General features: G+C 41.6%; 1 protein-coding gene across 3 annotated transcripts in view; it reads left to right on the top strand.

Moving 5' to 3' along the window:
* PLCB3 (phospholipase C beta 3) overlaps positions 1-22,715 on the top strand; it is a 244,207-nt gene that overhangs the window by 196,341 nt on the left and 25,151 nt on the right. For all 3 annotated transcript variants that reach the window (XM_073605354.1, XM_073605353.1, XM_073605355.1), the window contains exons 25-26: positions 3,890-4,001; positions 17,169-17,204. In XM_073605354.1, coding sequence (XP_073461455.1) covers positions 3,890-4,001; positions 17,169-17,204 — 148 coding nt within the window. The remainder of the gene's footprint in view (positions 1-3,889; positions 4,002-17,168; positions 17,205-22,715) is intronic.

Here is a 22,715-nt window from a genome sequence, read left to right as displayed (position 1 = left end):
ACCAGGAACTGTGATGCAAAAATCTAATACAGTGCTAGAGAGATATAAAAAATGGTCTAAAAGTCACATTTTGCCAAGAAAGTGCTGAAACAGACACAACTTTTGAACCAGCAAGAGCGCCAGCTCCTGAGATGTTGGGAGTGAGTGTCCAACATATAGAATGGCCGCACAGCTGGACACAGGCATAATAAGTATATATGGGCGTTTTTGGCCAGTCCTCAGTGGTGGTGACAGTCCCCTACAGCAATGGCACTTGCATTAATTGCAATTTTTCAGACCTGCTGTTTTTTTTGTTTTGTTTTTTTTTAAACCTACTGGGGCCTTTGTCTGTGCAGTCACTTTCATGCGAAAGGTGAATTTAGCCTTTTAAATCTCCCACATCTGCCCAAAACATGTATATGACATCCTTGGAGGGGGGGGGACTGGGTACCTGGTTTTAATAGAAGTTTGACCCCCCCACCCCCCCCCCTCCTTCCCCTGCAGCCGGCCCATTCATTTGGCTAGGGTGAGGACACCGCTGGGTTCCTGGACAGTTAAGTGCCCTAATATTAAAAGTCAGCATCTACTGTATTTGTATATTTGTAGTTGCTGACTTTTTTATTTTTTTTGGGGGGGGGGGGTGGTTATCCTGTAGCTCCTCTTTAAAGTGGCTTTCCACCCAAAAAAACTAAAAAACAAAAAAACATTTGGATATTTTTTTTTTTTTTACTTACCTCAAAATGCCTGTTGCTACGTGGTCCCTTGTAGTCTGCCTCTTCCTTTGCCTGGGCTGGTGACATCCCTTTCCCCTCGGCACAGGAAGGGCTCTACTCTGCTCCCTCCCTCCTGTCAATAATCTGGGACCCATTACAGGTCCCAGGTGATTGAGCGGCCAATCACGGCGCGCGGCGCCGCTCGCGCATGCGCAGTGGGTGCCAGGCTGTGAAGCCACAGCCCGCCGCCCACAGTTGAAATGCCGGCGCCGACGAGCGGAGGGGGGGGGACGAGCGGGGCTTCGATCTCCCGCATCGCTGGACCCAGGGACAGGTAAGCGTCCAATTAAAAGTCAGCAGCTGCAGTATTTGTAGCTGCTGACTTTTAATTTTTTTTTTTTTTTTTTCAATGGACCCCCTGGGTGGAACTCCTCTTTAAGGAACATTTATCATCTAGACCAGCACCTCCTGTTTCTGTAAATTAAATACATTTGCCGACTAATGTGATGGTGACACAGAGTTACCCCCTCTTCATGGTCTTCTGTGCAGAATAAGCAACATTAAAATAAACAACACAGCACAGACCCATTGTTTCAGATTATCGGTCGACTGCAGGAGACTTTCACTTATAATCTGCAGATTATGTGTAAAATGACCAAGTCCTCCATCTTGACCCACGTTTGGGTGCTGTAGCTGTAACCTTGCATGCACAACATAGAGTAGCTTTGTCGTTTATAAAGAAAAGAACAATTTCGGACTTTAAGTGAGGTGGTGACGGTGATCTGGTAAGGTCCAGTGCCTCCATCCCTGTCTAAATGGGAAAAGGGCGTGGGGCTTTAAATTAAGCACATAGGAATACAGCAATAAATGTATTAGTTTTTATCAGTAATATGGCACATAATAGTAGTAATGATAAAAAAATATAATCTCCAATACAGTTCAAATATATAATATATATAGATGATGTAATAAAAACTAATTGTCACATAAAAGTGGACCATTGTTGTCACATAATACAGATATGGAGAGTATCTCTAATAAAACACATAGTAGGTTGAAACACGGCATTTGACAGCTATACACGTTTCATGGATTGATCCAATCTTCAGGAGCATGCACGTGACTTGAGATATGTAATATATGGTAGTAAGGATATTTATAAGGTCTGACCCTGCCAAGGAAAAGGGATGATAATTAAAAAAATAAGAATAAAAATAGAACCCATAAAGGCCCACGCACTCAAAAATACTTACAGATATAACTGTATGATAGGGGTGTGGCATTAAGGATCGGAGACCCCCTAAGGGCATCACCACCGGGAGCTGAGGTGGCATGGGGCGGCCTGAGGCCCGGCAAGGACAACATTCAAGGAGAGTAGATTTTTAGGAATTTAAAAATAAGCATGGGTAACCATAGGTGCTGAAAACAAGACGAGGACTACTGTGAACATAATATAGTTTATATGGTGTATAAAGTGTCCTGTGCTTGGTAAAGGGCAGGACAGATAATATTATTGTTATTATTATAAAGGGTGTCAGTGAGGTCCAAGCGAGTGGAAATAAAAATACAGAATAGTGGTGATTCCCTTAGGGGGTCTCCGATCCTTAATGCCACACCCCTATCATACAATTTTGTCTATAAGTATTTTTGAGCGTGGGGGCATTTCTGGGTTCTATTTTTGTTCTTCTTTTTTTTATTAACATCCCTTTTCCTTGGCAGGTTCAGACCTTATAGATATCCCTACTACCATATATTGCATATCTCAAGACACGTGCATGCTCCTGAAGATTGGATCAATCCATGAAACACTTAGAGCTGTCAAATGCTGTGTTTTAACCTACTATGTGTTTTATTAGATACTCTCCATATGTGTATTATGTGACAACAATGGTCCACTTTTATGTGACAATTTGTTTTTATTACATTAACTGTGTGTGTATATATGTATGTTTATGTATGTGTGTGTGTGTGTGTGTGTGTGTGTGTGTGTGTGTGTGTGTGTGTGTGTATATATATATATATATATATATATTTTTTTTTTTGTATGTGTGTGTGTGTGTGTGTGTGTGTGTGTGTGTGTGTGTATATGTATGTATATATATATATATATATATATATATATATATATATATATATATATATATATATATATATATATATATATATAGATTTTGTATAATGAACTGTATTGGAGATTATATTATTTATCATTACTACTATTATGTACCATATTACTGATATAACTAATACATTTATTGCTGTATACCTATGTGCTTCATTTAAAGTCCCACCGCCCTTTTCCTATTCTCAGCTTTGTCGTTTAAATACTGTACATTGTTCCCATTATCATAAACACGCAATCTGTTTCTTGAGACTAAAAAAATAAAAAAAGGGTTTTCAAAGCTTTTTTTTAAAGTATACTTATTTTAAATCTGAAGCCTACATACTGTGTGTGTGTGTGTACAGTATCTCACAAAAGTGAGTACACCCCTCACATTTTAGTAAATATTTTATTATATCTTATGTGATAACACTGAAGAAATGACACTTTGCTATAATTTCTTGTTGTCATTTCTTCAGTGTTGTCACGTGAAATAATATAATAAAATATTTACAAAAATGTGAGGGGTTTACTCACTTTTGTGAGATACTGTATATAATATATAGATTATTTTTTTTCATTTGTATGACACATTTTTACACTTTATGATATAAAACAGAGTGCCTGCAAGATATTTGCACAGACAGAATGCTAGACTTTTCCCATGAGAAAAGCCTAGCACTGCTTCTGCAGATTGAATATATAGATGATGGGGGTCAAGTCTGATATCCTGCTAGTCACAGCAGAAAAAAGAACATGATCCTTTTTAAAATACTTCACTGCTAGCTTTTGCAGTCTCTACCTCAAAAATTAACATATCGATATATTTCTAGTAGTCTTTCACATAAGATATAAAAAGGAAAATGAAAAACCCCTTTGTCCCATTTAAAGCTTTCTTCAGTATGACAATTCTACCTAAATATTTGATTTATATGTTTTAGTAGTGTGTAGGGTTAGGCAAGCTGGGAATTGTAGATTTATAGCAAGTGCGATAAAATGTCAAGCTCTATTGCTAAGGTCACAGGCGCAATGCAGTCTTTAAAAGACGTCCTTTTGTAAAACATCCAGAAATAACACTCTTCTGTGTCCACCGCAGCTGAGCAATGCAGATAAACCACAAGAGAAGAAAAAGACTGAAATAGCAAGTGTCACTCCTCAGATACCTACAGGTATCAAGAAGCAATCCATTACACCTCTATCACCTATAGGTATGTCATGACTTCTGTCTCTGCTTGTATGCACAATCAGTGGATATATTGCATTGTTTTTTTTTTCATGAGAATAGCTAGAATGTAGACATCCCGAACCACCCCATTTTATTTTTTACAGTTTTTGGAATACCCAAGTAATATTTGTTTTTTAAAATGACTTATGTCTTCAAAAACTTTTCAAACTATGCAGTAGATGCCAATACAAATTGTATTTTAATTGTTTAACTGTAATGTGTTATATTTGGCTAGTCCTCTGCTGCCCCCTGGTGTTTAAGTGGAAATGTGTAAAAGGTTTCTTGAAAAGGAAATGTGACACCTTTTAGAGCAGAGATCAAACTTATTAGATAGGTAGATAACCTGGAGACAATCATGTCTGACACTCTGCATTATTACTTGTTGGTTTCTAAAGGTATCTTTGGTTATGTACAAGGCATTTTGAATCTGCCAGGTAGAATGATGAAATAAATGTCATTGTGTCCTTCAGTGATCATTTTGCTATTTATTTTGAAACCACATATTTTAGAATTTATTGTAGGATCAATATTACAATATTGCCTTGTTATGCCTCAAGTCAAACAGCTTTGAAATGCATCTTTGTAAACTGTTTAAAGTGTATATAAACCCATGAACAAAAATTGAATCTATTGCAGCTTAGCTTTTTTCAGCATTCTTTCCTCTATTTTCACCTGGTGGTCCTGGTCTTAGGGTGACAACACTTTACCACTTTTTTGTATCTGTGGAGCAAGAGCATTGTCGCCCTTGGCGGCCCTACAGATTTGGAAAAATAACGAAGTAGGAACCTGCTCACCCGGAACTGTAAAAGGTCATCCTCCTCTGTCAATCTTGCGCCTCAAAGGAGATAAAAACAAAAACCAAGGTGCACTGGATTGTGTAGAATGAAATGTATTCGGGCAATTAAAAAAAGGTGATATTGCACATACCTAAACCTGCTTGGATTAAACATGTGTGTCTTAAATTAAGCCTGTTGCAGTTTGAATAGAAAAGAAGAACCCTACCCTCGTCTGAACAGCCTGGGGGGGGGGTAATGCAAATTAGAATTAAAATCTGTAATATAAACTGTGAAAGTAGGTCCATTATTGGGTGTATTTGGAATGCCTCCTTCTGCTCTTGACATGCTTTGCGGTTGTTGGAAGGCAACATGGTTTAATATCATATTTCTGGAGTTTCACTTCCTGGTTGATGCAGACAGGTGGCCTTTGAAATGTAACAAGTTGCACATCAAAGCTTTGTAGCATATCAGATTATTAGCCAGGATGATTGATGAAGGTGGGTTACAAAGATCAAAGGATCAACAGGCATTAAAGATTGACCCATCATACATAGACATGATACAGGAACAATGCTGCCCCTAGAGGCGATACAGCAGGATGAACAGTAATATAATACATTGAGGAGGACTGCCCCGTAAATACTGTGATTCGTCAAATTTCTAGATGGGGTTGGGTCTGGGTGGTGTATGATTGAAGTATAAAAAGGGCTGACTTAGAGAGCTCTCTCTGTTACCATCCTTTTGAGCCCAGCTGATGAGACAATATCTAGAGGACAGCCTTGCGATAAGTATATTTGATGTTTTATTGTTATATGCTCTAATATTTTCCTTTAGTGTTTTCATGTTAACATTTTCCTATTTTCTTGGGAAATGAATTTCAGATACAGATTCAGATACAGAGTCTGGAGGAGGGCCTTACCCATAATACTAACCTAAAATACACATGTGTCACACTATACCATAACACCATAACATAAATCAACCCATTACCATAATATATGCATATATGTGACCCATCAAATTGCGCATCCCGCTCCCAACCTCTTATAACCCTTTACTGTAAATACTGGTTGGGATCAGGCAGGCTTGCTCACAATGGCCTTTCCTACTGCAAGTTTGGCACGTCAGCGGGATTTCAGGGCTATGAATTGGCAGCAAAGCCTGTAACTTGTACAAAAAGGCCTTACCATCAATTCGTCCCTCAACTTGCATAAATAAATGCAAGACCTTCCTATATAAATGCCGAGTCCAACAGCACTTAACAACTTGAACCAATGACGAAACTACAGCAATAATGAGCAATTCTACAACAGGATGTATCAAATAATTCAAAATACTGTTGGCCTTACTGGAATGTCCAAATATTACCTCCCACCAATACCCTCCAGCATGATTTTCTAGTTGATGCACTACCTCCTTTATTTTATTCTGATCATGGTAGATGGCTATAGTAGCATTCGCTCTCTCTTGCTGCAGCATCCTCATAAGGCTCTCATCTTTATCCCAATCTGTTAACCATTCCTGTATCTTCCTTCCCATACCAAGGTTCAGGGGTCTCAGACTAACAGGGCGGTTATAGTTGACATCCACAGACAGAAAGGCAATATGCGGTACCACATAATTCCACTCCTGTGTCTGGATTTCAGAGACACCGCCAAGGGTACACCATGCTCCTCTAGCTATTGTTAGGTTCACAGAACATCCCAGTTCCATGACTAACGTTACATTGGTATCCTTTCGGACAAAGAAACAAACTCTCCTATGTCCCAAATAATACACTGGTGTTCCCTTCACGGAAATCATCCAGAACAGATTGAGGCATCTTCACAAAATTTCTCATTCACCATTGTGTATTGACCTGGCATACAAAGGATGTCATGGTCATGCCTTCGACAGAGGGAAATATCAACCTGCCTCCAGCTTCCATCCTCTCTGATCACATGTGGGTAATTTAGCCTCAGATGCAACAAGGTAGAATCCCCAGTCAGCAAGCCCATTGATACCACTGAATGCACAGATAGAGTCTGCACTTCTGTATATGGGATCAATGAGGAAGCATAACATCTCATAATTCAAACTAGCACAGCCCATGCAGGCATTCAACCACTACCTTGGATTAGTGTAAGAGATGTGTTTTGGCAAAATCTTACTGAGCTGTGATGCTAACTCATAAGGCCACTGCCCCTCATACAGAGACTGTATAATCAGTTTGATGTTGGTTGATAATTCCGCCTGCCCCTGTGTGCACGGAAGAGCCCATGACATATTTTTGCCCTGTATCACCACACTATCTACCAACCTCTTAAAATGGTGGATAAAATCTTGAGCCACTTTAACCTGGGTATTCATGTGACTTTGTTGAATGTTATCAAGAATGTAATTAATCTCTCTCTCTGAGTAACAAAGCCCTGCTTACTGTCTGAAGCTATGGCTGAGAGTTTGTTCCTCAGGAGATAGATGTCCACTCCATTATAACAATTCCCAGCTCTTAATCCCCCCCAATATAGTGCTGAAAACATCCCTCCTCTCTTGGTTACTCCTCAGAAATAAGCATCCTGCATGAACCTCATTCTCATTCCATGTCCAATAACCGAGAGCCTCTCTATAGGACTGATAAGACTGAGAATTTTCACCCCGTTGATATGTCATCTGGAGCTCCCTAGTTTGGCCAACAGACACCACACCTTACTATGCCTGTCAGCCTCAAGTGTCAGCCTCATGGTCATCTGCATCATATTTGGTTATGCCAATATATGCCACACACAAAAACATTTCTCTTCTTTTAATTCCTCACCAAAAACCCCATATCCTACGTGCCTTGCTTCCAAAGGTTTGGATAGATTGGAATTTTTCCCTAACCAATAACCCGTTTCATATATATAGTTGCATCCACAAACGACTGGAGGGATTCCGGTATGATATTTTGCAAGTCTTGTTTATACGCAAGTCCTCGAAATGTTAGGATTAAATCGTCCAAAAGCAAAATAAACTTTGTATTGCAAATTGCCATGGTGACCCCATTGGTAAGTCTCTGGTAACTTGGGACTTTCTGATATAATCCAAACCTTTCTCCTTCTCTCAACTCCCCCCTGCCTCCCCTTCTGGCCTAACAATCCCACATTGATGACACAACAGAAGTGGATGCATAGTTTTCTTCAGGATTTTCCCTTTCCACATCATCCCTTGAATGTTCATCTGAATAAATTTGAGATGTTACATGGTTCAGATGGATCACCAACAAAACAATTATGATCCTTCCATCATCCTGCAGAGACCTTGCCAATCGTTGCTTCACCAGGACTCTGGAAAAACAAGAACAAGAGCGGAATCAGTTCTTAGCAGTACCTTTTACATTGATTGGCATGAACCCACTTCTCCATCTCCCTCTTTTTCATGCCTTTTGCACCCTTGTTGTCAATGAGCCGCTTCACTTTGACCACCTGATCACTAAGGGTCATGGTGACTGTGAAAGATCCGGTCCAGTTTGCATCCCATGAAGACTTGGAAACAAAGTTCTTCACCATAACCCTGCCTCCAGTGTTCAAGCTAACGGGAGGCTTTTCAGGCTGCTCCTTCTCTTTAGATGCCATGTTATCTGCAGCGAATTGCAAATACCCCTGTACCTGTTCTTGCAGCTGGACCAGAAATTTGTCCCTTTCAGCACTCTCTTTCATGGGGGTACTAAGTATTGGTTCTGCTGGATAGCTGAGGTTCATCATTCTCCCCATCATTAACTGACATGGGGTTAACGATGTACCTTTCGCTGCAGACCCTTGTACGGCCATCAGGATTAAAGGCAGATGGATCAGCCAGTTCTTTCCTGATTGCAGTACCATCTTCTTAAGCCTCTCTTTCAGCGTTCAATTCATTCTCTCAACCATCCCTGCAGACTGTGGATGGTATGGTACATGGAATCTCTGTTCTACTCCCAGCAGCTCACAAATATTTTTCATGACCCTACCAGTAAAGTGAGTCCCCCTATCTGATTGCAGAACTTTGGGGAATCCCCATCTTGAAAATACTTTGGTCCACAAAGCTCTAGCTGTGTCCTTTCTCAGGGGTAGAAACTCCACCCACTTTGAAAAGACATCCACAACTACCAGCAGATATCTGTATCCTCCAAGGGCACTTGGTAATGGACCAACAAAGTCAATCTGCAAGTTTTCCCAGGGTCCATTAGCTACTGGTACCCTTGCTAATACTGGTTTCTGTCCCTTTGACCTAGGGTTAATTTGTGCACAGATCAAATATCCCTACACTACCTGCGAGACTGTGTTGCCCATTGTCTCCCACCAGTATCTAGCTTGCACAGATTTAAAGGTACCCTGAACACCCATGTGGCCTGTTAACCTGATTTTCACATGCTAAATCCTTTTGATGCTGGGAGGGCACTACAAACCTTCGTCCTTCTGAAGTCCCTCTTAACAGTAGATCGTCTTGTAATAGATCATTTTGGGGAGCATTGTCCGCTTTTACTCTAAGCTGCTTTTTGATTGAGCTCAAGGCCTCATCCTTATTTTGTTCATCTGCTAAACACGGGGTAGGCGTTCTTAGCATTGGCAAGAGTTTATGAGAACCTGCTTTCACCTCCTGCTCCTCAAAATTATGTTCCTCCCAGGCCTGCCTCCCTTCAGTATCATAGGGTGTGCACTTGACTCCTATCAGGGCCCCAGTACCTTGATCCATCCACCCAGATTTTAAGGTCTTCATTACCTGTTGCTAACTTGAACACCTCCTGTGTTCTGGTCTGATGTACCTCCCCACAGTCATGCTGCTTCCCCTCATACTGCATCAATTGTGGGTCACGGTAAGGTTTTTGGGTGTTAAATCCACTAGCCATCTGGCTACCCTTTGGGAGGATACTCCACTGAGGGTACATTCCAAAAGCATTTTAATCGGAAAATGGGGTGTCTGCAGAATGATTTAGCCAAATTGCACAACATGCTCTGTTGCAAGATCCGCCCAGTGCGCTATCAAAAGGTTTCTGACACATTCATCGAATCCCTTCTCTACCGGGCTTAGTACCCTGGACCAGTATCCAACAGGTACCCATTTGCCCTGCCTCTCCTGCAGCAACACTGCTGTTATTGCTACTGCAGAGGCATACACTTGTAGTGCAAAGGGCAAATCGGCATTCGGATTGCTCAAGGCCAGGGCCTGCATCAGACTCGCCTTTAGCTTGGTGAAAGCTTGCTCATGCTCTCCCAACCAGTCTATAGAGTCTGTTCTTGTCTCCTTTGAGGAAATATTACAGGGATCTTGCCTTTTCTGCAAAGCCTTCAATGAAGTCCCTGCAGAAACTGACCATCCCCAGGAATTGTCTCAGGATGGACAGTAATATAATACATTGAGGAGGACTGCCCCGTATATACTGTGATTCGTCAAAGGTCTAGATGGGCCGGCAATGGGGTTGGGTCTGAACAGTGTATGATTGAAGTATAAAATGGGCTGACCGAGTCCGAGAGCTCTCTCTGTTACCATCGTTTTGAGCCCAGCTGACGAGACAATATCTAGAGGACAGCCTTGCAATAAGTATATTTGATGTTCTATTGTTATATGATAATGCTATAATATTTTCCTTTTAGTGTTTTCATGTTAACATTTTCCTATCTTCTTGGGAAATAAATAAGACGTTGTTTTATTAAGCAGTGTGTTTGTTTTCATAGCTAACCTTATATTGTGCATATCAACAGTAACATTATGAGAGTTTTAATAGACTAGCTAACTATAGGAATAGACAAATTAATACATATATGGAATGAATAGAGGAAATCCATAACCACCCTTGGATAATATTTAGATTAGAATTTATTTCAGGGGTCCATATTTGTTCCTCAGTTGACCTTATTCCAAAACTTAAGGACACTATCTCAATCCTTGAAAAATATATAAAACACAAAGTGCTGTGATGCTAAATAGCTGATAATGACACATAAAACCAAGTGAGGCTGCTATCAAAAAAGTGTTTTCAGAGTCACTTAAAAAGAATAAATAATAATATTTGAAGCGCTTCACAATGTGCATAAAAATGAGTGACTCCTTGAAAAAGTCACGTGACTGTGATGTAACGCGTGGGAGGAGCCAAGGACGCTCTGTGGAGATCAGCAGTATCACACAGTGTACTGCAGTGAATCTGCTCCTGTCTAAGGCGGCTGACTGATATAGTAAAACCTGCATATGCCTTATCATTATAAGGCACACGTGAGTGGATTGAAGTTTGCCTGTGTACCTTGGTATCCTAACTATTGCACAATGATTGTTTTTTTCTCTTATCTGCCTGTCAAATGAGATCTGTTTATGATTCTCACATTGGTTGTGAACAGAAGCAAAGGAAACATTGTTACTATAAATGTCAATGAGCACCTTAATTAAGCAAGTGTTTTTAAACAGCTTTGCTAGTGGGACCGGATCAAAGCTCTATACCAATCGGATTCTACACTTGTATAATTGAACCTTCTGAATACATCCCTATATATTTATTTTTATGTTGATTTTTTATGTGGATTTTTTTACACATTTGGTGGCACTAATAATTTTACACTTTTTTGATTGCTGGATTTTTTTAGGAATTTTACTCACCGCTGGATTTATTTGAGTATTTATATTTATTTATATTTATTCATATATACTCATTTTTATGCACATTGTGAAGCGCTTCAAATATTATTATTTATCTCAATCCTTATTGTCACAGTCTGCACATGCCAAGATTTGAAACTGCCTGTCTCTCACCTACTCCTAAAGTAACTAGCCTGGGTTCTCTAAAGAACCCTCAGCCCATTTAGACTTTCTCAGTACAGTCCCTACTGCATCCAGTCCTGTATGGTGATTGGTCTAACCCAAAAAAGGTCTTTGCTCGTACTAAGCGTTTTTTGAGAAATATCCCATGGAGGAGGGGTTCCTGAAGAAGTGGCCTGTCCCCATTGTGGATCTAGCCATTTTCTGTATTAAGGTTGGTGCTGTTGAGGAATTCCTGTGTTTCATGACCAGATGGATAAAAGGATTTTGTAAGACCTTCTACTCCCGCGCTGGTCTTAACCTGCAAGCTTCCATCGCAACTATATCCACCTGCCAGAGCCTTTCTGTTTGGTCCAGGGCTATGTCCTGGGATCCTGGTTTTATCCTGACATATCCTTCTATGCTCCAGCCACTGGAGTTCATGCCCCCTTAAAAAGACTACTACCCTTGTGTCTCTAAAAAGAAGTCGAAGTCTTCATCTGGTAAACCTTCAACTCCTGAGGCAAAAAAGAGTTCCTTTCATTTCTGTCAAACCTCCAGGTCCAAAGCAAAGCCTAGAACTTAGTTCAGCTGTAAGTCCAGGACCTCCAAGTCTGAGCAAGTTTTCCCCTCACTGAGGAGGCGCCCCCTGTTACCAGAGTGGTAGGATATCTGTTGTCACGGTAATCCAGCCCCAGAACATTTCAGATTTTTGGATCCAGAACATTGTATCTAGGGGCTAAAAACGAACATTTCTGCATCTTTCTCCACTCCTTCATGTTGTCAAACTTGACACATCCCCACACAGATTGGCGAAAATTCATGCTACTGTTTTTTGTGAAGAATGCATGCAGCGGCATTTGAAAGATGAACATATGACATGAAAAGGCTGCATTTGACCTGCTTTGCATGCAGTTCAAATACACCTTAAACCGAGGTTCACACTATAGCGTTTCTGCGGGCTGTGGGCACGGCAGCCCATACATTTCAATGAGCTGCCTTGCCCGCGGGGTTACCGCCAAAAAAAAAAAATGCATGCGCCTTTTTCCAAATGCAGCCCGCAGGGAAATCGCATGGTCATTCTGACCATGCAATTTCCCTGCAGTTCCTGCACACGCTGTGATTTTACATGCATGGGGGGTGCTATTCAGAATGAATGGCAGCCTCACACGTTTTCTCAGAGCAGCGTGTTTTCTCTGCAGGTGGTAGCGGGTGTGGGAATCGTGATTCTGCAGCCACCGAAACCTAGCAAGTCAAATGCAGCCTCTGAACTGTGTACTGCTCAGTGAAAGTCAATAGAATGTTGCTGACCTGCATTTTAAACATTACCCTTCTACATGAGCCTTTTAACTGCAAGGCTTTTGTCATTGTGTTCAGCCACTCTTGCGATCCACATACTGCATAGCCAGGATGGCAACAACACTTTTCACGAACACTACAGTTTATGGAGTTCCTTTCTTGCTCATTGGACTATAAATCAGCAGCATTACACTGCAGTGGTCCACTGTTCACTCCTTTGCTTATAAGTTCCCCATCCACATGCCTGTAGGTAGCTCCCAGTGCCTAAATACATGTTAGGGCCGTAGTATTGTGGCGGCAGAGCATGATTGGCTCATAGTACATAACTTCCCACAGTCTCATTTCTGCTATGCAGGAGATTGTAGGAGGAGTTATGATCTATGTAAGGCAATTGTATTCACAGTATTTTAGTCAATATCTTTACCAGAATAAAGTGTGTATACTTGCCTCTTAAGATGTATTGTATCTGAATGATATATAATGTATTCTAGCAACTGTGCGTCCATTCCCAGAATGGGTCATTTAGAATGGTGGCATTACATTAGCTAGGATTTAGGTTTTGAAGTTATTGGCATAGTGGTTAAAGTCCAGAAGTGACCACCTGTTTTAAAATTTGAATTTGCAGTCCACTGTGTTTTGATAGGATTGTACAAAGATTGAAGGGGTATGGGCTCACACAAGAGCCAGAATTCCCATAAACGTTGCATGGGATTGGACCAATTAGAGTGCAAAGATGGTCACATTACATTGTACAATGAGACTGTAATCTTTATAATCTCATTGTATTTAAAAACAACTATGAAGTAGGAAGGTGAGCCAAAAGTTTAGGGTGTTTATGAAAGCCCTCCCAGTTGTTGGTTTATCTAAAGGAGATTGCGCAGTGATTGTATAGTCATATTGTAAAATGTGTGTGGTCATCCGTGCAAGAATGAGTAATTGAACATAAATTGTTAAGGACAAAGAATAGTTTTGCTGAAATAAAATGAGGTTTCTAGCCATAACTATTTGGTAAAGATTGGTAAACTGTTTAGTGCAATTGGTTTCAGAAAGACACGAGTCCTTCCATTTAAACAGTCTGTAAACAATAATATTGATGCATGTATCACCAGCATCGGAGTGGACATATACCTTTCAATAAGATCTCATACAATTTGAATGTAAGATAGTGTTTTTTTGTTTTTTTACTGTTCACCCAAACCTTGGTAGACTGTGTGAATGAAGAATTTCAGTGCTTCCGTATCCTAAATCAAAAGGAAGGTCTGCTTTTTTATTAAAGCGGAGTTCCAGTCACCTGTGGAATAAACAGCCACTCACCTGTCCCACGATCCAGCGGTGTGCTCACCCCAGTCTTACCTGCTGTCTTCGGTCCCCGGGGCCAGCATCTTCACTATGGGCACCCGGCTGTGACAGCTTGCAGCTGCACAGCCGGGTGCCCACTGCACATGCGCTGATTGTGAATAGTGGATGCAGTATTAGCAATAGCCAATGTTAGAGATGATCAGCCTCGTTGTTTTTTACAGAATTTACCAAGATTATTGTACTAATAAACCTATTGCTTTCATATACCAGTTTTCATTGTGGAGTTCCTAAAAAGTCCTAAAAGTGTGAACATTAGAATTTTCGTGATGTTGGCACACCATCATATATAAAATCACCTCAATTATTAAAGTGTTACTAAACCTAAAAACGTTTTTTACCTTAATGCATGGTTTGCATTAAGGTAAAAAACTTTTTCAATTTCCCTGTGCCCCCCCTTCCTTGTGTGAAGAGTGAGAGAGGGGAGAAGAGATCAGCGCTGTGCACAGCTGCATCTATTCTTCCCTTCCTCTTTATACAGCATTTGAGAAGCAGCAGGAGCCATTGGCTCTTGCTGCTGTCAATCAAATGCAGTGAAGAGAAAGTAGGAGGCGGGCCTAGGTCCCGTTGTGTAAGTCTATGGAGCTCGGCTCCGTAGACACACAGGTCAAGAGCGCACAGACTGTGTTTCTCCCCGTAGCAAGCGGCTAGCTATGGTTGTCCTAAAAAGAATAGGAGGAGCCAAGATCGCCGCCGGGGAACCCCAGAAGAGGAGGATCGAGGCCACTCTGTGAAATACCACTGCACGGAGCTGGTATGTATAACCTGTTATTTTAATTTTTAAAAAATCTGACTTTAGTAACACTTTAAGAATATATAGTATTAACAGCAGACTTCACTGAAAACACCTTAACACAATCCTTGGGGGGAGAAGTCTACACACTTTTGTTGAACAAAACTGTTATTAGGATTTTAAGTGTTAACGCAAGGTATGAAAGGCATTCACATAAAGAAAGGAATGCAAAAACAGCAAGAGTGGCAAATAAAAACAATATAAATAGGATCACCAGTTGGAGCAGTGGTGACACTGCAAGTGACATCACAAACCGTAACGCACAAACTACATATTCAACTAAAATGGAGACTGGGAGAAGCTCCATTGGTAACATTACCATATGAAAGGTACGCTTCAATGGGGGCAGTAGAAGGAATATAGCACTCTAAAGCCCAAGACAGGGGGGAAATGTGGGAGAGATAAGTGAAGCGTGCATAAAAGCCACACAACATCAAAGTTGAGCAGCAAAGAGGAGGAAGAGAGAGAGGGGAGAAAACTTGCCTGGGAGGAATAAGGGGGAGAGAGGGGAGGAGAATCCCGTGTGGGCCAGCTGGTTTACAAAATACAAAAGATCGGTCAAGCGGATAGTAAAGAACCATCTATATTTAAATGGTCATTATAGGCTACCCCGAGATCCCATATCTTTAGAAGTTTGGTCTGGGTATCAGTAAGTATGGATATGAGCGTCTCATGGACCGTGGTTCCAAGGAGCTGCTGCTTAACTTCAGGGAAATTAATGAATTGTTTCCAGACCAGGGTCTGCCGGGCTGCCAAAAACACAAATCCCACCAACTTCCTCTGAGTTTTCATTAAAGACTGGAACGACTTGTATAGCAACACTTCCCAGGGATTGCGTGCAAGAGAAACACTTAGGACAGTGCGAATCAGAGCATAGTCTAAAATCGTAGGGCTTTGGGACGTATCCACCAAATATGAAGGAGGGTGCCCGGTTCCCTGCATCCCTTAAAACAGAGGAGAAGCATAGGGGACAAATTTGTCTGCCCGTATTGGGGTCATGTACCAATGTAAGAGCAGTTTATAGGTTCTCCTGGGCAACATTTAGAAGAGTCCAGAGAGATTTGGTTCCAGGCAGGTTGGTCTAAGGTCTTGCCCAAGTCCACTTCCCACTTAGAAATGTATGGAAGCCTGCAAGGGCCCATGTTGTCTGTTAAAGCCGCATAGAGATCTGACACAAGGCCTTCCATGGAAAGGTCCTTGTGGCAGTAGTTTTCAAATGAGGTTAAGCGTTTGGGGGAGTCCAATTGGTGTGTAAGGAGGTTGCGGATTTTGGTGTACCAAAATATCTCAACGGATGGGAGTTGCCAGTTTTCCTGCAAATATACAAAATATTTGATGTCCTTGAGGAACAAGACCTCCCTCGTCCTCACCACCAAGAGCATGGCAATGGGCGTATCTAGAAATGCACACCAAGGGGCAGGTGTGGGGAGATGAAGCCAGCGGAGAATTTCTCAGAATCCCACAGGCTCAACAAACTTAGCAGGGTCTGGTCAGATACAGAAGTCTAGGAAGGGGGCAGAGTCCACAGGAGATTATAAACCGGAAAGGGAGTCTACATATTTTTTATCATATAGTAGATGTGATTATTTGTCCAGAGTTTTGACTATAAAGTATATACAGTTTTGGCCATATTGTATATTCCATTCGTTTTTCAGACCCTCCGTCTTGTATGGTTTCAACAGTGTTTTGGCTATATAGTGTATATGGAATTTTGATTCAATTCTTCAGTGTATTTTTCTGACATTCTGGGGGTTATTTACTGAAGGTGAATCCACTTTGCACTACAAGTGCACTGCAAATGCACTTGGAAGTGCAGTCTCTGTAGATCTGAGGGGGACATGCAAGGAAAATAAAAAACAGCATTTTTGCTTGTACATTATTGGATGATAAAATCAGCAGAGCTTCCCCTCGTTTCAGAGCTTCCCCTCGTTTCAGAGCTTCCCCTCGTTTCAGAGCTTCCCCTCGTTTCAGAGCTTCCCCTCGTTTCAGAGCTTCCCCTCGTTTCAGAGCTTCCCCTCAGATCAGATCTTTCCCTCAGATCTACAGGGACTGCACTTCCAAGTGCACTTGCAGTGCAAAGTAGATTTGCCTTTAGTATATCAACTCTGTCTTCTACAGTGTTTTCAGAGTTTTGGCTATATTTTCTGACCCTCTGTTTTCTATGGTGAATGTTTATTCATGCATTTTTCTTATCCTTTATCTTCTGTAGCTCACCGGGATGACCTTATAGCAAGTGTACTAACAGGTAAATGCATATGTTGTGGCTAGTGTTTTTTGTTTTTTTTTATATTAATATTATTGATATTGTTATTGATTTTTATATTTTTGTGGGATTTGTGTACACATGCTGTGTTTTCCCAGGAATAAAAAAACAATTTGAAAAAGATGTCACTAATTTTATTTTGGCTGGAAAGAAGCAGCCTGTATTTCAATCATTTTTATCAGCATAGCAGAGTTCTTTTAAAGAGGAAAGAGTTAAAACTCTGCACTTCAAGGATGGGGCTATTCACTGATTTTACAGCATGCACAGCTCATTAACCTCTAAGTGAGAACAAGGGAGAGCAGAGTTTGAAGTATCAAACTTCAGGTCCATAATAAATTAAAATTTTGACTCCAAAGAACTCAAAAGCTCACATGAAAGCAAGTCCTATCCAGAACAGCAGTCTATCATGTAAAGGTAATAGCTTTATGATATTGTTAAATTTCCAGTTAATAACAGGAGGTCTGTTAGGCCCCTTTCACATGGAGTCTAAAAAGTCTGAGTATGAAATCGGCCTTAAGTGATTTTGCCGCCATCAGCTCATTAACTTCCATTGGCGTGCACAATAATGTTTTTAAAGCCTCAGCTCTTATCTGATATAATCCCTGCTAAGATCAATTCTTAGTTGGAGATGGTGCTGCCCATTGATGCTTTTTCAACAATTTTATTTATTTTATGCTGTTAAATAGCACTTGCATATCTGAATCTGACAATAAAGGACACAGGTAAAGCATTCAGAGACCCTGGGCTATAGGTTCCCACCTTCAGGTAATTGAACACTGGCATAGCTTTCGAGGACACTCCCTTCTGGACGCCTCCTTATTAACCCTACACTACTCTGAGTCCTCAGTTTTATGCTAATGTCTTAAGGTGATGGATCTTGTCTCCCTTTGCAGCGAAATCATTCTTAGCTCAACTAGTTTATAATTTTATTTTTGGATCAACTCTTCAACTATCTCCCCCACTGTGGTCCTATACTACAACAGAAGCATTGCACCTGGATTGGCACAACCTTGGTAAAACCATGGGAGCCTTGCCCAGGTCCCAGACCCCATGCTGTTTGGATGACCTGTAATGTTGCTTCAGGCACTGAAACCTGGGCACTCACCTTGGCACTTAGTGTAGTGTGTGTGTGTAGTCAGGCACTGGGTGCTATACAGGTCTAGGACCGTGGTTCATCACTTTAAAACCCAGACCTTGAAGACTTGGGGCAATGCCCACCATGACAGGCAATGCCTGGACTCTATGTGCAGACCTGGACAGGTAAGACAGGGTCAGCCTGTATCTCGGACCAATATTAAAAACCAGGGTTATGTTTGGAATGTATTACCTTTTACAGTGTAAACTTTACAGACTTGGCTCTAAAATGCAACTGCAGGTTGCACACTTAACTGATTCTTCCTTCTAGAGCACTTATAAGATACTGAGGCACTTCCTCCCACCCTTTCACATGATGACTTCGCTATGGTATACACCCAGGTTACTGGGTGCTTCTTCTGGACACACCCTACTCCGTGAGTACCTTACAGGGGAATACCCTCACCCATAGCTACAGAGGAGATCAGGCAAAAGAAAGTCAAGGCAAAAGCTCAGGCCAACATTTGCTCCGTCAAAGGTCTACACAACACTGTCCTCAGAGGAATGATGCTTCTGCTGCACTGAAGCAGGGACCTATTTTAACACTGGTCTGCACCAAATTCTAGTTTTATTTCAGGCACGCAACAAACAGCCTACCTGAGAAATGCAGAATTTTCTGCATCTGTCACAATTCCTAAGACGTCTAACAGCCTTAATACAGCCATCTTAGTGCAGGGCTACAAAACACCCACGCCTCTTCTTCAGCTCCACTGTCTCTTCTTGAGTTGAATCTTGATATTCTTTCTGTAGATGAGGCTGACACAGAAGGGAACAATAAAGATATAGAGCCGGTATTATAGGAGGCTGCGGAAGATTTTTTTCCCCCACACTGCTGTGCCTAAAAACCCTGGCATTGTAGAACTTGATTCGCCTCCGTCTCCCAAAGCTTTCTTGGGTACAAAGAGACTTGCAAAATCTATGAAAAACATTCTCCCCTCAGAAACAAATGGAATGGGCAATCTATGATGAATTACTCCAGTAGAGATTTTCACTGCAAAAATCTTTGCCGAACTCTAAGGTTTACTAAAAAGGTTCGCTAAAAAATGGTCCGTTTCTGTAGCTGATCCTACCATCTCAATCTTAAACATCTCAATTTACCAATTAAAGATGTTCCTTCATTTAAAGATTCTGCAGATAGAACATTTGAGATGGTCTTACCCTACGTTCACACCTATGCAGTTTGCAGAAATGCACTACAGTTCATTTAACAGGGTTTCCTATGGAACATGTTCGCATCTATGCATTTTTCAGCCGGTGCATTTTTGAAAAGGGTTAGGGACTTTTTTCCCCGCAGTACTTTGTGTGTAATAGACTTTAATGGAGCTGCACCAAAAACACAAGTGCTGCGTTTTAGACGTGTTTCAAGTTTTTTTCACTTTACCACACTTTGTATAGTTGGTTGCTAAAAAGCGGGCCGGGAAACTGGCCGCTGCACCCTTAACTCGATGAGTTATCGGCTGTTGGCGTGGTATGTAAAATAAAGAATTACCGGCAAAAAAAAGTAAAAAAAAAAAAAAAAAGTGCCCCCCCCAAATCCATACCAGGTCCTAAGGGCAGGGACAAGTGAGCGCCCCAAACCAACCACTCCCCTCTCCTGAACCATACCAGGCATTCCCTCAACATGGGGGGGTGTCAAAGCACCTCCCCCCCATGTGAGGATGGGGTACATAGCCCTACCCATTCACTGTTAAAGTGAATAAAGACCGTACAAGAGCTTTTGACAAGTCCTTTATTAAAAAATTAAAAACAATGACCCTGATGAAGATCCATCGTCAATCTCGACACCCGCTGCCATCAGGTGTCACGGCCGGGTGGCCCACCCTTTAACTATTTAAGAAATGAGAAATGGCGGAGCAGGCAGACTGCGGGAGCATTCATCGCAAGCGGAGATTTTTTTTTTTCTTTTTTTGGGGTGCAGCGGGCGTCGTGATTGACTATGGATCTACATCGGGGAAGTTTATATTCACTTTTACACTTTTTGGGTGAATGGGTAGGGGCACTATGTGTACATTAGGGGGGGGCGGGATCTGATAAGCCCCCACCTGCAGACCCCCACAACCACAGTCAAGAATCGTTGGGAAGAGGCTTTTGTCCCTATTAACATGAGGACAAGGTGCTTTGGGGTGGGGGGCACCTTGTCCAAAGCACCCCCCCCATGTTGAGAGCATGTGGCCTGGTTTGGCCCGCTCATCCCCTCCCTTTCCTGACCTGCTGGGTTGCTTGCTCAGATAAGGGTCTGGTATGGATTTTGGATGGTATGGATATCTGTAGACTTCCAAGATACGAGAGAAGATGACGGTAATTCTCATTCCACCAGCTTGGCTTCAAAGATCCTGGTACACAGACATACTTGGACGTCTGAGAGATGACTCCTGGCCTCTTCCCAACAGCCCAGACCTGTTGTCTCTGGGCCCTCTGTTCCATCCTGCTTCTTAGTTTCTGGCTTAAATAGAATGGCTGTTGATGCCCACGTTTTAATGACAGAGTGGTCTCTGAATTTGTCATTCCTGCCTTTCTAAAAGCAAGAAAAGTCACTTCCAGAAAGATTTACCATTGCAACTGGAAATTTGCACCCTATTTGCCTGGTGTGAACTCAGATGCTTCAATCCCAGAGATTATTCTGTGCCTCACATTCTGGCCTTCCTACTATCAGGTCATGGCCAGAACTTGGCCTTAAGCACTCCAAAAAGACAGCCTTTATCCTTGCCTATTTTTCAAAAATCTCTGGCTTCACTCTCCTTGTCAAAACATTTATTCAAGGTTAACTCTCATCAGCCCCCCCTGCAAGCACCCTGTGCTTCCTGGGGATCTTAGCTTGGTTCTTTCTTCCCTGCAGAAACCAACTTTTGAACACATAAGGGATATCCCCTTAGACTGCCTCTCCTCAAAAATGGCCTTTTTGGTCGCTGTGTTTCAGAGTTGGGGGCTCTCTCTCGTAAGGAGATGTTCCTCATATTTTACAAAGACAAAGTAGTCTTACACTGAAGATCCTTTCTTCCTGGTATCAGTCTTTTCCACCTCAGTGAAGACTAAGGCCGCGTACACACGGTCGGACTTTCCGGCAGGAAAAGTCCGATGGAATCTTTTCAGCGGACATTCCGATCGTGTGTGGGCCTCATCTGACTTTTTTTCTGAAAATTCTGATGGACCAAGAAATAGAACGTTTCAAATCTTTCCGACTGAATCAGTTCCTATCGGGAAAACCGCTCGTCTGTATGCTGTTCCGACGGACCAAAAAAGACTTGTGCTCTGAAGCAAGTACGAGACGCCAGCTATTGGCTACTCACTATTGAACTTCCTTTTTTCTAGTCCCGTTGTACGTCACCGCGTTCTACATGGTCGGACTTTGGTGTGATCGTGTGTACGCAAGACAGTTTCAGCCGAACTCCGTCGGAACTCCGTCAGAAAAACCTTCAGAGTTCATTCTGACGGAAAAACCGGTCGTGTGTACGTGGCATTAGTCTTACCATCCTCTTACCATCCTCTTTTTTGCCTGGATGTAGTTAAAGTAATATGAGTCTACCTCAAAGCTACAGCTTCGATCAGGAAGACAGATTCCTTATATGTCCTGTCCTCAGGATCTTGCAAGAGACAACCTGCTTCCAAGTCCACCATCGCTCAATGGATAAGAAATCATATCGACAGAGCTTACACTTTCAAGGACAAATCTCCTCCCAGTGCTTTTACAAACTCATTTGACCAGTGGGATTTTCAGGTGCTTTTCTGGCTCCAGCTGTGTAAAGTGGACATCTGGTCAAAATTCTCTATCTATAATGAACTATAAAAAAAAAAATCTAGTGCAACAGAAAAAATGTCCATGAAAAGGGAAAACAGGCCACATACAATCTGTGGGAAATTATATTGTGCACAAAATAATTTTATATGAGCTCCAAGGATCCAAACATTATTGCCCATTCCTCCAGTGCAAGGAACTTGGTTGATCAGAAACCCTTCAACAGGATCAGCACAGTTAACATATTGTTTACCAGAACACTATGACCTACAAAGATTGAAAGGGCATACACGCTTATAGGATCTTTCCTGAATGATCAAGGTGGATTGCAGGCTTGCTCTATACATAGAACGAAGACTTACAAATACCAAGGATAAAGCGGTAAGCAAAGCCTCATAGTGTAGTAACATTTAAAATTACTATTTTTCTATAAATAAAAAGTGTGCATTTACAAAGTATATGATATCGTCAGGCATAAAATAAGAAATGAAAAAAGAAAAGTGTGTGAGTGTGGCGCTGTCCCAAAGTTGCAGAAGAAATGTCTGCATATATACAGTTTTATCAAAAGTGTCACGTGTGTATTCCTTTAAGTGAAATATGTATGGCAGTTATTACCACTCCTGTGG

The sequence above is a fragment of the Aquarana catesbeiana genome, linkage group LG11 (genome assembly GCF_042186555.1).
Source record: "Aquarana catesbeiana isolate 2022-GZ linkage group LG11, ASM4218655v1, whole genome shotgun sequence".
NCBI classification, from domain to species: Eukaryota; Metazoa; Chordata; class Amphibia; order Anura; family Ranidae; genus Aquarana; species Aquarana catesbeiana.
This window is presented reverse-complemented; position numbering and strand designations above follow the sequence as displayed.